The following is a 14541-nucleotide window of genomic DNA, read 5'->3' on the forward strand; positions in this document are numbered from 1 at the left end:
AATGTAAATATTAATAATAATTTGCCTATGTGAGTTTTGTTTTACAAGGGTTGCAGAAATAGTGACACCTACAGGTTAAACTAGTGAGATGCATTTAATTTAAGTTACTGTGGTCATGTGATTAGCCTAACTAATAGCAGTGCAAAAATGTGCCTGCAGTTTTTGGTGCTACGCTGTACACGGAGTTAGGTGCTAAAGAAGAGAATAATTAAACAGTAAAGCGTTACAGCTAATCCTAGATTTCTGGTCGGAAGGCGCACACGGAATGTTGGTTTGTGATGTCGTGCGTTTCATGTTTGTATTGTAATGTAATAGTGCAAATGTTTCCTAAGGCCATTAATGCTAGTTTAATATGTGAGCAAGATGAATGAATACTCATGGACTCTTAAGAACATGCTTATGTACAATATGCTCATGTGAAAATGTGTTATGTACTTTATTTCAGTTTTTCACGGTGTTTGACAGTGTTTGACGGTGTTTGATGGTGTTTGATGGTGTTTGACGGTGATTGAATGCACTTAAGTTGTGAAGGAATGCAGTAAAAGAAACGACAAACATCAGTTGAAGCGTACGTTTTAATCTGACCAGAAGAATAAGTTTGGGAGCAGCTACAGAATGGAACCACGCAACCGCTATAACACACAGCAAGCTGCACCTTAATGCCCCTGTCTGGGGTAGTCAGTGGGTGGAGCTTCTTCCCCCACGGCTGGATGATGTCATAGGTTCCTGGTCCTGGAATATTTGACTCCGCCTCCTCAAAACGCCTGGAGCGGTTCTGCAGAGAATGTCCACCAGGAACAGGAGCCTGCAGAACCAATGACACACAAGAGATCAGGGGTGTTTCTAGAGTTTGATCACTACTGGGGCTCCTGCCACATTAAAACGGGTCTAGCGACGCCCCAAGCTAACAGAGTTAATGAAGAGGGCGGGGCTACAGTGCAGGATCATGCTACAGTATAAGTGCTGCTACATGTGGTGCAGTACCCAAGTAAGGACTCCATCATAGTGAGCCGGTCCAGGAGAACACTGCTCACTGTCCAACCTGTCAAACACAGAGTGCCTGGAGGACAGAGATAGGAAAGGAGCGTAAGACCCTACAAAGACAGATACAGAGAGAGACAGACAGACAGAGAGACAGACAGACAGAGAGACAGAAAGAGACAGACAGAGACAGACAGAGAGAAAGGCAGGTTTAATGGTTGGATATTGAATTATTAATCGGTGAGTTTTGTGGTTAGACATTTCATTAATCTGTAGATATTTACAGAATGGTGATGTCATGCTTCAGTGACAGATTTATAAAGTCCACTTCCTCTACTACAGCTTCACGTCACTTTAACACACTTAGTGGTTAATCTCACAGTTAAAGCACCATCAGAAAGTTAATAGTATTAATGCTGTGAGTTTCAGTTGTGTGAAGTCTGATTTGCAATGAGCATGCTGATATTAAACATGAGCACATGGCTCAGGGCCTTCTTACTGATCATTATTACATTTAGATCTTTTTCTCTTTGCACATTTCTCAGTGACACTGTTAGAAGGAAGTCTTTATTTTTTAAATAAAAACTTATCTTTATAGGAGAATGTTGGGAATGGATTTTGCATGTTCATATAACAAGTGGATCATATAATGTTTGTACATTTAAGCTGCAGTCTGATTGGTTAATTGCATAATTCCATCAACATAAGGAGTCTCTAGAGCAAAAGCAAGAAGTCTGGTGTTACTATGCTGCATTTGCCTACAGTCATGACCTCTAACCAGAAAGCTAAAGCTAAAAAATGCCCCATCACATTTCACATTGATTATAAAATACTATTATTGACCTATAAAGCACTAAACAGTCTCGCCATAAAGAGTACCTGAGTGAACTTTTGGTCTTTTATGATCCACCACGCCTACTTTGATTAAGAGGTGCAGGCTATTTGTTGGTACATGGAATAGCGAAGGCTACAGCAGGGGGAAGAGCTTTCTCTTACAAAGCCTCACAGTTATGGAACAGTCTTCCTGTGTGTTCGGGATAACAAAAATTCACCTGCTGCCTTAAAACTGTGAGTAAATTTAACTTGATAACCTTTGTTTCAACTCAAAAAGTTATGTTTTACAAGACATTAGATTACATTAAGTTAAAAAAAGTTAATCTTATAAACTTAAGTTTAATATCCAAACCTTATCATGACAATTGGAGTTAAAGAGAAGAAATAAGTCCACATTCATATGAACAGTTATTCTATAATAGCTTTAGCACTACAATTACCACAAACAGTTCTACACTCCAGTCTCCATCAGTGAACAGTGGAGAAGTTCAACAAAACAGACTTCCTGTAGAAACTGTAATGAATTTCCTGCTTACACAACTGCACTATTTGATCATGTAGTATCAGCACATTTATAGAAGGGGTGTATTTATTTATAATCGCACTATCCGGTGTCACCCAGATGAGGACGGGTTCCCTTCTGAGTCTGGTTCCTCTCAAGGTTTCTTCCTCATATCATTTCAGGGAGTTTTTCCTCACCACCGTCGCCTCTGGCTGCTCATTAGAGATAAATTCATACATTTAACATCTATATCCTGAATTTATATATTTCTGTAATGCTGCTCTGTCCATTGTTAAAGGCGCTATACAAATAAAACTTAATTGAATGGAACAGCAGGAGAACATCAGCAGAGGAGAAGAACAGTAGACTGACTTTAGTTTGCGTAGATAAAGACTTTTAGGAATCTGGGGTTCTGTTTAATGTTTAGTTTAATGTGAGTCTGAGATTCTGGAGTCTCCCCCTGATCAGTGATGTGACAGTGAACAGTGTAATGGGTTCTCACCGGTTCTCTCTGGAGCAGACCTCTGGATATTGTAGGAACCCGGACCCACGTTGGCGGTGCTCGTGCTCCCGGCGCACAAATCCGTAACCCTGCGCGCGCGACTGTACATCTGTAATGACGTATTTAAATCAGTGTCGGTAATAAATTAAACAAACTTCCGCTGCAGTGACAGAGATCTGAAGTGAACTCCGCGTGCGTCTCAGCGTTGCCTGGATACAAGACCCAGCTTTTAGTGTTTAGAGAGACAGACAGACAGAGAGAGAGAAAGGCAGACAGAGAGAGAGAGAAAGGGAGGGGGAGAGAGAGAAAGCGCGCGCGTGCGTTTCAGACCGTGTACAGGTGGTCACTATGGAGATTGGTAATAATGCACGCGGCGTTAGTGATGACCTTTTAATCTGCGCCCGTCTCGCGCGGTCACTCTATAATCAGCATGTCGGATTTATAAACACAAACAAACTGAGTTTAAAAACACGAGCAGACTGTGAACCGGGACTCTGAGCAGTGTTACACTGATGTTTTTGGTGTTATTCACATTAAGTGTAGTATACTGATCAGTGTATAGATTAAAATAAAAGAGTTATGTTTATTGTGTAAACTAGTTTAAATAAACAGGTGCATTCTTCACGTTTATGTTCCTGCTCTCTGCGGCACCAGTTCTGTTCCGTCTCATTCACACAGAAACGAAGCTCTCTTCGTTTTTGAAATAAAATTTTCGAAAACATTTGTGTGTGCTTTATTTTTAAGGCTGAAAAGTACATCTTAATATTCCTATTCGCAATGACAGGGTCCAAGGTAAATCCGCATTTAACATTTCACACATAAATAAATTGGTCTGTACCCAGTACCACTTATTGCCATGGGGCCAGGCCCAGAGAGACCAGACGTTAACCGGATACACTGTTCTCCATTTCCATAATGCAGTGTATGCTGATCTTCACAGCAAAGTTCTCAGAGATTCTCAAGGGCAAGAAATCTGTGATCTAACAGTAAGCAAATGAGATTAAAGTGAGAATGAACAGATCGTAAATGTATTGTATTCTAAAACACTGGTCCAGTTTACACATACAAACGCTCCATCCTACACTCTGAAACAGGAAACTGTCCGACTGCAGCAGTGAATTCTGGGTCATTTGTGCATCAGAGGTCTACAGTGACTTGACTATCTGGCAAAAGAACAAACTTTTTCTCCCTATCCTCAGATCACTAGTTCAAATCCCAACAATCAGTCTTCCATGCTGTCTGGGTGGGAGGGGCATGCGCTCTCTCTCCACAGAAACACTAGCAGGTGTCTGTGAGACCATATATGCAGAAGAAGGCAGACAACACTTTCCCCTGAATGTGATGTAGCACAAGCAGTGGGTTGATGTGATGGCTTTACATTTTAACCTGCACCCTCCCCAGTTGGTAGCTGTGGTATGATAGGGGAGAACTGGCAAATGACCAAACCAGGAGAAAAAACCAGGCCTGGAACACAGGGAACACTGGATGGTGTTTATTGTGACTCCATTACAAAGTCGTGACTCTAACATGGTTTTCTGCTGCATCAAACTTCTAAATGCAGATTATTACTGTGATTGTGTTTCCTGCGATGTTTACATCGTGTTGGATACGTGACGTTGCCACAGCCTCGTCCGGACTCAGTACAGCTTGTGTGATGCACACCTCCTGAAGTGTGTGTTTGGAGAGTTCCTTCAAGTTCTGGTAGTGTTCCAGTAGAACCGTGCTCTTCCTCAGTGGTTCTGATGAGGTTCCTGTGGTTCTTGTGCTGTCGTTGTCATCACAGTGATGTGTGTGAGATGAGCTCAGTGTGTGTACGAGTGCTAACATAAAGGTTAATAGTTTCAATCTGTTATTAGGTGTAATCATACAGTAACGAGGGCATGTTAATCACCGCTCCTCATACACACCCGACTGAGCTACAATAACATCTACCTGTAATCACACACACTTTAACACCTTCGTGTTTATTTACACACTCTGTGCTGAGGAGTCTCTCCGCTCCAGTGCTCACCATCTTAAATACGGAGTTACACAGGGCCGAGAGACAGACATGAGCCTCGTTCCATCCAGCATTGAGGAAAGCCGATAGAAGTCAAAGTTCATTCAGGGTTCTGAAGGTCATTTGAGTGAGGGGTCAGAGGTCAGCCAGATGACTTGGGTGTTCGGCGAGTTGAGTGTTTGGGGTGAGGAACACTCAGAGGTCAGGTCAGTCAAGTGGTTGAGGATCAGCTATAGGCATGGTGTGCAGAACCTCGTCCAGCAGCTGCAGCGCTCTGTGTAGGTGAATCTCAATCCAACATGGCGTCTCTTTGATGCTCTGACGAGGATAATCAGGACCCCAACCTTTCACAAAACTCATGCGCAGAATACACAACCGTCGCAGATCATCCACCCCGATACCTGCTGCCGCAGATAGACCTAACACACACACACACACACACACACACACAGGTGTTACATCGCCATTAATGTAGAGTATGCCACAATAAGACACTACTCTGTGTGTGTGTCCTCACTGATAGCTGGTGCTATCCCTCCTACTGATCCGGGTCCTGGTATGTTTCCTGCGACTGCTGCAGCCTGAGCTGCTGCTGCTGCCTGAGCCGTTGCTGCCTGCTGCTGCATCTGCCGGTGGCACTGCCTCAGGTCAAACACCTGCACACCCAACCAGCACAAAACACACACACACACACACACACACACACATTTACATGAGACAAAGAAAACAGTAGTTGCAGATGGACAGTGTGGCTGAGATTGTGGAGTGTGGATGTTTGGGAGTGTGGGGGGTGGGATTGAGAAATATAGATTGGGGGAACATGGGATCTGGATCGGGGTGGTGGATGGGCGGGGATGGGAGCGGGGATGGGGAGCGTGGATTGAAGGCCGGTGATTGGGGATTTGGGGAATAGGGAGTGTGAAAGAGGGAATGCTCAGTGTATTTTGGAAAACTTTGGTGTGGATACAATGTATAAACCAGGAAGTGTGTTTTGAAGATTGTGTGCTTTTCTTTTGGAAACTGTGGAACTCCATCTAGTGTGTTTTGGGTTTTGGAGAGTGGTGTTCAGGGTTCTTTGATGTAAACACTTAGCAAGGGGTTAGAGGTTAGAGTTACCTTGATGTAAGCACTGGGGTAAATTTTGTGGACAGCATCACCTGGTGCACGCCCAGCTTCCCGATCCAGATAATAACTCTGGACAAACACGGCGTGGTCACTAAGGCATCGTACCCAAACATCACCCTCACCCTTACACTCCAACTGTACCCCTTTACCAATGTGCAACCTGGAGAGAAAGAGCAAGATCAAAGAGTTTATAAAGAGTTTTACCCTGAAAAATTAATGGGATTTACCAATTATTACTCAGATGAATACTCATAATGCTCCTTTAAAATAATTACACTATAAAAATGCTTTATAAATGTGATGATGAGCAACATGCAAATGTGATTAGTTTTGACAAAGTGTAGTCTGGGATAGATTAGCACAGGGGTTCCCAAACTTTTACAGGGCAAGGCCCCCCAAATGGCATTAACATTTGACCGAGGCCCCCCTTTTGCAAGATGTCTTTAAAACACATATTAAAAATACAGACTTCTGAATATATCCCCCTTTTTTATTAATAATTACATCTTACATCTTTACATTACATTAGGAATTCATTGTGTGTGTGTGTGGTTGTCTGAGAGTGAGAATTTATTTTTCACACCAAATTGTTGAGGCCCCCCTGGCGGCCCTCACTTTGAAAACCACTGGATTAACATACCTGGCTCTCTCGATGGCCTCTGTGCGGTGAACGTTGCTGAGCTGGCCCAGGCAGAACCGATCTCCTCCTGATGGATCCACATAACCATCCACTGTCACCACCGGACATGAAGACGGCACCTTAAAAGTCTCGCCCACCTGAACATCCATCTCAAAATACGCTATAGAACACCAGTAATCTGGAGCTGAGAGAGAGTGAGAGAGAGAAAGAGACAGCAGTCTGTGAGTTCTGGAGAGCTGAACACCTAGTAACGTCAGCTACTACAATTTCAGTTTACATTATAACATATGTGTGTGTGTGTGTGTGTGTGTGTGTGTGTGTGTGTGTGTGTGTGTGTGAGAGAGACCTGGATGTGTAGATATCGGGGGCTGGAAGATCAGTTCATTATGTACAGGCCCTGAGAGAGAGACAGCAAGAAAGAGCAGAGGGAGAGAGGTACACAAACATCAAACATTCTAGAGAAAGGTAGAAAATAAACATCACTACATAAGGACTGTAATGGTAATAACAGAGCAGCACTGAGGTGACGGTATGGAGGTAACGAGGCGACGGTACGGAGGCATTATGAGGTTGGCTGCTGCTGACTATTAGTGTGTACTGTGTTGTAACTCACAGTACTGAGGTGGGTGGTGCTGCAAAGCCCCGCTTGGATTGGTCAGGTTTGTTGGAAAGCCACTCCCTCTCGGCCAGGAGCCACCACCTGCTATAGGAGAAAAAGAATGATCTGGTTGGATTAATCCACTCCATCAGTACATTGTACTTTATGACTTCCTAGTCCCTACTCCCTCTGCTGAGAATAGTGCACACTACATAGGGAAGTGATGAGCAATATTTAGCAATAGATTTAGTTCACTACATGTTTATTCATGTGGGCGTGTCCAAAACTACACATTATACAAGTAATCTAATTAAATCTACTTCAATCAAAGTAATTGTGTGAGTAACCTAAACACTACAGAGCATTAAGGTTAATCTGGCTAATCTACTGCAGTGTAATTCGTCAGTAAGGAAGGTGCACACTTTCTGACAGGGCTACAGTGTAGTGCACTACGTAGTGACAGGGTGTGGATTTAAACATACAGGACCAGGTCTTACAGGCTGGGGTAGGAGCCATGCTGGAGAAAGCAGGACTGGGGGCAGAGCTTCCTGCCTCGGGCGGTGGCATAAGTGCAGGGCTGCTGAAAGTCTCAGGGAGTGGGGGGCGTGTGGAAGTGGGTGGGGCTGGTTGAGAGGGGGCAGGCTGATGCTGGATGGTCTGAATACTGTGTGATACATCAGAGCTGGAGTGAGACGGTTGAGGGTCAAATTCCTCCTTTACCAAGAGACCTGCACTGGGCCCTACACACACACACACACACACACACACACACACACACACGGTCAGTTCACTGAATTACTGAGTTGCAATATAATTACAAACATTAAATAAATAACATCATCCTCACCTGTTCCACCCAGATTCAGTCCAGACAGATCTGAAACAGACAGAAAGACAGAGAGACAGATAGACAGAGAGAGTTATACATGTACTCAGTTTGTTGACTGTGCATTATGGTGAAAGGTCAATACGATTAAAAGTGATTTGATGTATGTTAATGATTTCCTAATCACCATCACTGCTGGAGGTACATCACACACTCCTGCTCTGTGTGTGCAGGTGTCTTACCGATACCAGGTGATGCCACCCTCTCGTAGTGGTAGGGGTTTACACACACACTGTCACACTTCAGGTCAAAGGCGTACTGGCAGTATTTCACATGTTTCAGCTCGTTCTTATGGAGATCAGGCCACCGCCATAACCGCGCATAGATCACATGGGGAAAGCCCTTACGGCCAGCAACCTACACACACACACACACACACACACACACACACACACACACACTTGAGCTGCAACAACTAATCAATAAAAATCGATAATAATTGATTATGAAAACCAATGGCTATGAATCTCATAATGGATTAGTTCAGCGTGTGGCACGGGATGTGTTTACTCACTGCATAACTTCTGCTCTGAAAACACACATCGGAGTGTAAATACTAGTTGTGTCCCAAATGATGTACTATACACTCACACTATGTACTGTGTACTCTACCGTCTAGTGCAGGGGTGGGCAATCATATCCGGAAAGGGCAGGTGTGGGTGCAGGTTTTCATTCCAACCAAGCAGAAGCCACACCTGAATCTATTGAAAGCCAAGATCAACTGATTAAACAGGTGGAATCAGGTGTGACTCCTGCTCGGTTGGAATGAAAACCTGCACCACACCGGCCCTTTCCGGATAAGATTGCCCACCCCTTGTCTAGTGTATGAAGGTTAGAAGGGTAATATCATCTCAGATGGAACACGAGCGGGTTTTTACTAACCAGAAGTATAAGCCGTTTCCCAGTCGATGACGTCATACACACGTAACGTGACGCCGCTAGTGTTAACAGATACCCAGAGACCATTCATTTCTTCAGTTTATTGTTTGTCATCGGTACCTTTAATGCTCACCATCAGACGGAGGCGTAATCATCAAGTGACAGTGGAAAAAAGTGTGCAACCTCCTCTAAGGCAGAGGAGAATTATGTATTAAACGCAGTGAAGAAGACTGTAACCAGTAAACTTTACAAAGCGGAGTTTGTGTAGTGCGGAAGCAGGACAGTGCTGCACGAGCACAAACATGTGCTCCATATAAATCCAAAATGCTCCACTGTGTGTAAGGGACAGGGGAAACTGGTGCACGCTCTCAAAAGGTTTATTTTAATTTAACTTTATGGTGATTATATGTTGTATTTGCACGCTTGCAGTGTAAATTCTGTAGTTTATTATAACAGAAGTGGTGTGTTAGTGCCCTGCGATGGACTGACACCCTGTCCAGGGTGTACCCCGCCTTGTGCCCCATGCTCCCTGGGATAGGCTCCAGGTTCCCCCGCGACGCTGAAAAGGAGTAAGCGGTTGAAGATGGATGGATGGATGGAAGAGATGTGTTAGTAATGAGGCCGTGTTGTTCCTCATGCGCGGTGTAGAAGCGCTGATACACAGAGGGAGCACGAGTAAGATCTGTAATGTCTAATTAATACATTACGATCAAAAGTAAACACAAGTAAAATAATATATCTAAAGGCAGCGAGTAACAGAAACCACACGGTGCAGTGAAAGTGTGTTTTTATTATTAATTTAGGACTGTAGTTTAATTCAGTGCTTTTTGTGCATCCGTAAAATAATGCATAAATACTATTATATAATAAAAACTAATAATATATATATATATATATATATATATATATATATAAAAATTGGACAAACAGTTGTGTAAAGTTGTGCCCTAATAAATATACAGTCTCCTCTGAAGAATCCTTGGAATGACAAGGCCAGGTTTTTTGCTTTTGCTGAGCACTGACGACCCTGAAGGTTTAAGATCAAAAGATGAATATGAGATGATGGATCAGAATTTCAGCTGTGTTAAACAACACTGGAACATGTGACTGACAGGTGTTCCTTCTGACCCAGGTGTCCTGTTAGGTTGATTGTTTATACAATAAATAGCTCTAAACATCTGCTCTTGGTTTCACCTGTGAAGACTGCATTTATTGTTAAAAGGATAAACCAACGTGAAGACCAGCGAGCTGTCTATGGGAGAAAAGCAAACCATTTTGAAGCTGAGAAAAGAGGGGACATCTATCAGAGGCATTGTAGAAGCACTGGGTATAAACAATACAACCATTTGGAATGTCCTGAAAAAGAAAGAAACCTCTGGTATACCGAAGAACAGACAATGAACAGGTCGACCAAGGAAAACAACAACAGCTGATTACAAACATTGTGAGAGCTGTGAAGAAAAACCCAAAAACAACAGTTAGTGACATCACCAACAACCTCCACAGGACAAGGGTGAAGGTCTCACAATCCACCGTTTGAAGAAGACTTAGAGAGAAGAAATATAGAACCCATACCACAAGATGTATACTGTGCATCAGCAGTAAGAATCAGACAGAGACGAGTCACAAAATTTCTGGAACCAAGATGAACCTCTACCAAAGTGATGGAAAGGCCAAAGTGTGGAGAAAGAAAGGATCTGCTCATGATCCAAAACATACAAGCTCATCTGTGAAACATGGTGGAGGTAGTGTCATGGCTTGGGCTTGCATGGCTGCTTCTGGAACATTCTCACTAATCTTTATTGATGATGGAACTCATGATGGAGCAGCAGAATGAATTCAGAAGTTTACAGGAACATTTTGTCACAATTTTACAGAGAAATCCATCCGAATGAAACAGGAGGAACTTCATCATGCAGCAAGACAACAATCCAAAACACACTTCCACCTCAACACAGGACTTCATCAGGGAGAAAAGTGGAAGGTTTTAGACTGGACAAGTCAATCACCAGACCTTCACCCAACTGATCAGCACTTCATCTCCTGAAGAGGAGACTGAAGGGAGAAACCCCCCCGAAACAAACAACTACTGAAAGAAGCTGCAGTAAAAACCTGGAGAAGCTTCACAGAAGAAGAAACCAGCAGTTTGGTGCCAGTTTAACACATCTAGATGTAAACATGAGGAAATGAAAGATGAAACTCTGATCTATCGTCTTAATCATCTTTTGATCTCAAACCCAAATGTCTTCAATAGTGCTGACCTTGACATTTCTTTTAGAGGAGAATGAAAAGTCTGAAGGCTCTAACTGTTTGACAGACACAGCTGATAAATACCCCAGTAAGTAAAAGAATACAGGGGATGTGTATATGTGTGTGTGTGTGTGTGTGTGTGTGTACCTGTAGTCTCCCGTCGAGGGTGCGCTGTATAGTAACACACTTGCTGGGATGAGCTCCGTTGGTGGTGACGGCGGTGATCAGAGAGTCGAGTTCATCTTTCTTCTCCTTCAGTTTCTTCACCAGACTCTCGATGGCTCTCTTACTGAAGCTCTCACTCTCACCACCCTGCCGGTGGCACATCAGACTGTGCACAATGCTGAGACACGCGTCACTGCTCGACACCGACATGCTGCGTGCACACACACACACTCCCCATGGGGATCTACACTACACAAACACACGCTTTAATACACAGCTATAGTGATACACATCACACATCAGTGTTGTAGGGGTCACTCACTCACTCACACACTCTCTCTCACACACACACACACACACACACACACACACACAAATTCACTGGATCAACCCTGTAAACACACACAATGATCACACCTGTATGTACACACTGTTTATCTACCCAGCAGTCGCTGTGTTTATTGTTCCAGCCTGCAGGGGGCATCAGTGACCCGTATACAGTTACATCCTGGTGATGTTATTATTCTCGAACAGTGTTCTCTCTTTCCCCCTCTCTTTGTCTCTCCTGCATTCACAGCTAACAATTCATGCTAATGTACACAAAGACCACATTAGCATCTAGGTGAAACTAAGCTAAGTTAAATTAACCACTGTGAAGAAATACGACAAGAACAGAAACTAACGACTCCGTAATTGTTTAGAATTGCGAATTCTTCATCTAATCCTGAATTTTACTATATAATCGGTTATATTCCTCTGCAGCCAGGTTAGCTTAGCTGGAACTCTCAGTACTGATAGCCGCTAATGTTGTTAGCAGCACTAAGCTAGCTGTATGTGCAGACCCGACTGAGCCAGCTAGCCACAGCTTATTAAACTGCACTACTTGACATTTAACGTTTTTTATGAATGTATAAAGGTGTAAAATGAACACTTACACAGTCACCTGAGAGCTGTACAGTCTGCTGTGTGCGCGTGCGTTTATTCCGCCATCATTAATAACAATAATAAAGGGGAGAAGACCGCTGCTCGCGCGCATGCGCACAACCGCCACCCTCCTCACGGCCCGGGACTCAGCGCGAGAAAATTGCTGCAGCCTGGAGACCGCCAAGTGAGAGGGGCTTACCTCAAAAGTGGGAGGGACGTATGTCACAAGTGGGCGGGATTTCAGAAATGGGCGGGATTTAGGCGGAAATAGTCCCAGTCGCTCCAAATGCACAGGTACTCGGTGTTAAGTGGTGGCAAAAACACTGAGTTAAAACTAAATATAAACTGTTTTTCTTGTAGATTTAATTTACTTTCTTACAGCTTTGTCGTTATTGTATGCATGTCCAATGCCATTCTATTTGAAGATTGAAGTATATATAATAATGGTCTAATATTAATTTTAAACTTCAGCATTATGAAGATATAGTGAGACATAACTGCACTCAGTGAGGTGAATGTGTAATGACTTTATAAACAACAGTTTTTATTGCTCAATGATTTTGTTTTAAAGTGAACTATTCCTTCACAACAAAATCTACTACAAAATATGTACAAATTACTCTGAAATAAAAACAGAATTATACATATATTTACAGTCCACAGTGATAAAGGTGCCATGATTTTCTCTGTATATACAGTGGCAGGACTTATTAGCACAGCTGGACTGCATGCATGAGAAACTGCACTGTCCTGGGTAAACACTTCGGTGTAAACGCCTCGTCTGCCCTTAACCTGGTGGATACACAGCAAGCATATTATAAAACGGATAAAAAAAAAAGTCATTTAACAAATAAAAACAAATAAAATACACTTCCTTGTGTTGATTCTACATAATCTGGGAATTCAGTATATCAATATTTAAAATTTAAAAACTGCGTTTACCCGTTTAACTCCGTCAAGTCGCCATATTGCCTCTGGGGGAAAACCCCGACAGCTTAATTTACATAGACACTACACTAACCAAAATCCTCTGGAGGTTTGTACAGCCCACTTGGAGCTAAAGTCCCACCTATTTGGAGCTCTGACCCTCCCATTTGGAGCTGGCTCCGACCTCCGTTTATACCCAACTAGAAAATCCGCCCTCAGCGCATCTGGAGCGCCCTCTGGTGGCCATATAATAACACCGCGTAAAACATTAAACTACTCAACGAAGAAGAAGAAGAAGCAGAATGGTGTGAAAAACAAAAGCCATCCTGTGAGCAGAGGGTCTGCAGGCTGAAACACCTTGTTGATGAGAGAGATCCGAGACAGGAAGTCTATAGTAACTTGTATAATCACTTTTTACCACCGTGGTGAGCAGAAAAGCATCTCAGAACACAACACATCAGGCCCTGAAGTGGATGAGCTACACCAGCAGCAGACCACACCAGGTTCCTCTCCTGTCAGCCAAGAACAGGAATTGGAGGCAATCATGGGCACAGACTCACTCAAACTGGACAATTAGAGTTTGGGGAAAGGGACGTGTTTTTTTCTTTTAATCTTCACCTGTTTTTTTTTTTTAATATAAAAAAATCTAAAATCTCTCCTAACAAAAAACTTCACAATCAAACCACATAAGTGACTACGTTTACATGAACAGCAGTAATCTAATTATTGACCTTATTCTGAATAAGACTTTATTGTGATTAAGGTGTTTACATGAGTCGCTTTTAGAATACTCCTGTCATGTTCCCGTTTTACAAGTTATAGAACATAATAGATTAACACACCAGCATCATTACGTCACCGTGCCAGGACGTCCGACATCCCTCCAGAAATTCACTTATCTACATACAGTTCGTCTTCGTTATGGTACCGTGTACAATTTTGGGTGTTTTTGTTTAATTTTTTTTATGCTTTAAGTGCAGTGAATTATTTGTCATGCTATACGTGCTAATAGAAAACTGCTTGAAGCCGTGGGCTGCGTCTCAAACCGCGTACTTACCGTCTATATAGTAGCCGAGATACATGTATTTTTCCCCACTACAGGCCTATAGTATGCGGTTTGGGACACAGACGTACTCTCGTTTGCTGTAAAACGTAAAACTGCCATGTGTGATCGTGTCCTGTCGCAAAATGCGGTGAAAACTCTCACACGACGTTCATAATGTGATTAAGGTGTTTACATGTCTGTAATACTCGTCCATAATGCGACTAAAACAGGACCGCCTGTTTTAATTAGATTATTGCTTACTTCGAGTATGACCTTAATTAGAT

At 42.9% G+C, this 14541-nt stretch overlaps 2 protein-coding genes and 1 long non-coding RNA gene across 6 annotated transcripts; all 3 read right to left on the reverse strand.

The window, feature by feature from the left end:
- Positions 1–244: 244 nt before the first annotated feature.
- Positions 245–3076, reverse strand: LOC128625677 (sperm-tail PG-rich repeat-containing protein 2-like). 2 transcript variants are annotated; one of them, XM_053654250.1, is made up of 3 exons: positions 2820–3076; positions 985–1060; positions 245–805 (listed from the first exon to the last, which is right to left on the reverse strand). In XM_053654250.1, the coding sequence occupies exons 1-3, from the start codon at positions 2926–2928 to the stop codon at positions 679–681; spliced, it is 312 nt and encodes a 103-aa protein (XP_053510225.1). In that variant the 5' UTR covers positions 2929–3076; the 3' UTR covers positions 245–678. The 2 variants fall into 2 exon arrangements, with proteins under 2 accessions (XP_053510225.1, XP_053510224.1); XM_053654249.1 differs by having other exon boundaries at positions 985–1094.
- A 235-nt stretch (positions 3077–3311) lies between these two features.
- On the reverse strand, positions 3312–12497 carry smad4b (SMAD family member 4b). 3 transcript variants are annotated; one of them, XM_053654245.1, is made up of 11 exons: positions 12297–12497; positions 11344–11605; positions 8250–8424; positions 8029–8058; positions 7679–7921; positions 7197–7286; positions 6930–6980; positions 6584–6767; positions 5935–6103; positions 5336–5474; positions 3312–5237 (listed from the first exon to the last, which is right to left on the reverse strand). In XM_053654245.1, the coding sequence occupies exons 1-11, from the start codon at positions 12395–12397 to the stop codon at positions 5026–5028; spliced, it is 1656 nt and encodes a 551-aa protein (XP_053510220.1). In that variant the 5' UTR covers positions 12398–12497; the 3' UTR covers positions 3312–5025. The 3 variants fall into 3 exon arrangements, with proteins under 3 accessions (XP_053510220.1, XP_053510221.1, XP_053510222.1); XM_053654246.1 differs by having other exon boundaries at positions 11344–11572; positions 12297–12494; XM_053654247.1 differs by having other exon boundaries at positions 11344–11610; positions 12297–12440.
- Positions 12498–12808: 311 nt separating this feature from the next.
- Positions 12809–13623, reverse strand: LOC128599053 (uncharacterized). Its single transcript, XR_008384352.1, has 2 exons — positions 13228–13623; positions 12809–13077 (listed from the first exon to the last, which is right to left on the reverse strand). It is a non-coding gene; the product is annotated as an uncharacterized LOC128599053 (long non-coding RNA).
- Positions 13624–14541: the final 918 nt, after the last annotated feature.

Source organism: Ictalurus furcatus, chromosome 22 (assembly GCF_023375685.1).
Source record: "Ictalurus furcatus strain D&B chromosome 22, Billie_1.0, whole genome shotgun sequence".
NCBI lineage: Eukaryota > Metazoa > Chordata > Actinopteri > Siluriformes > Ictaluridae > Ictalurus > Ictalurus furcatus.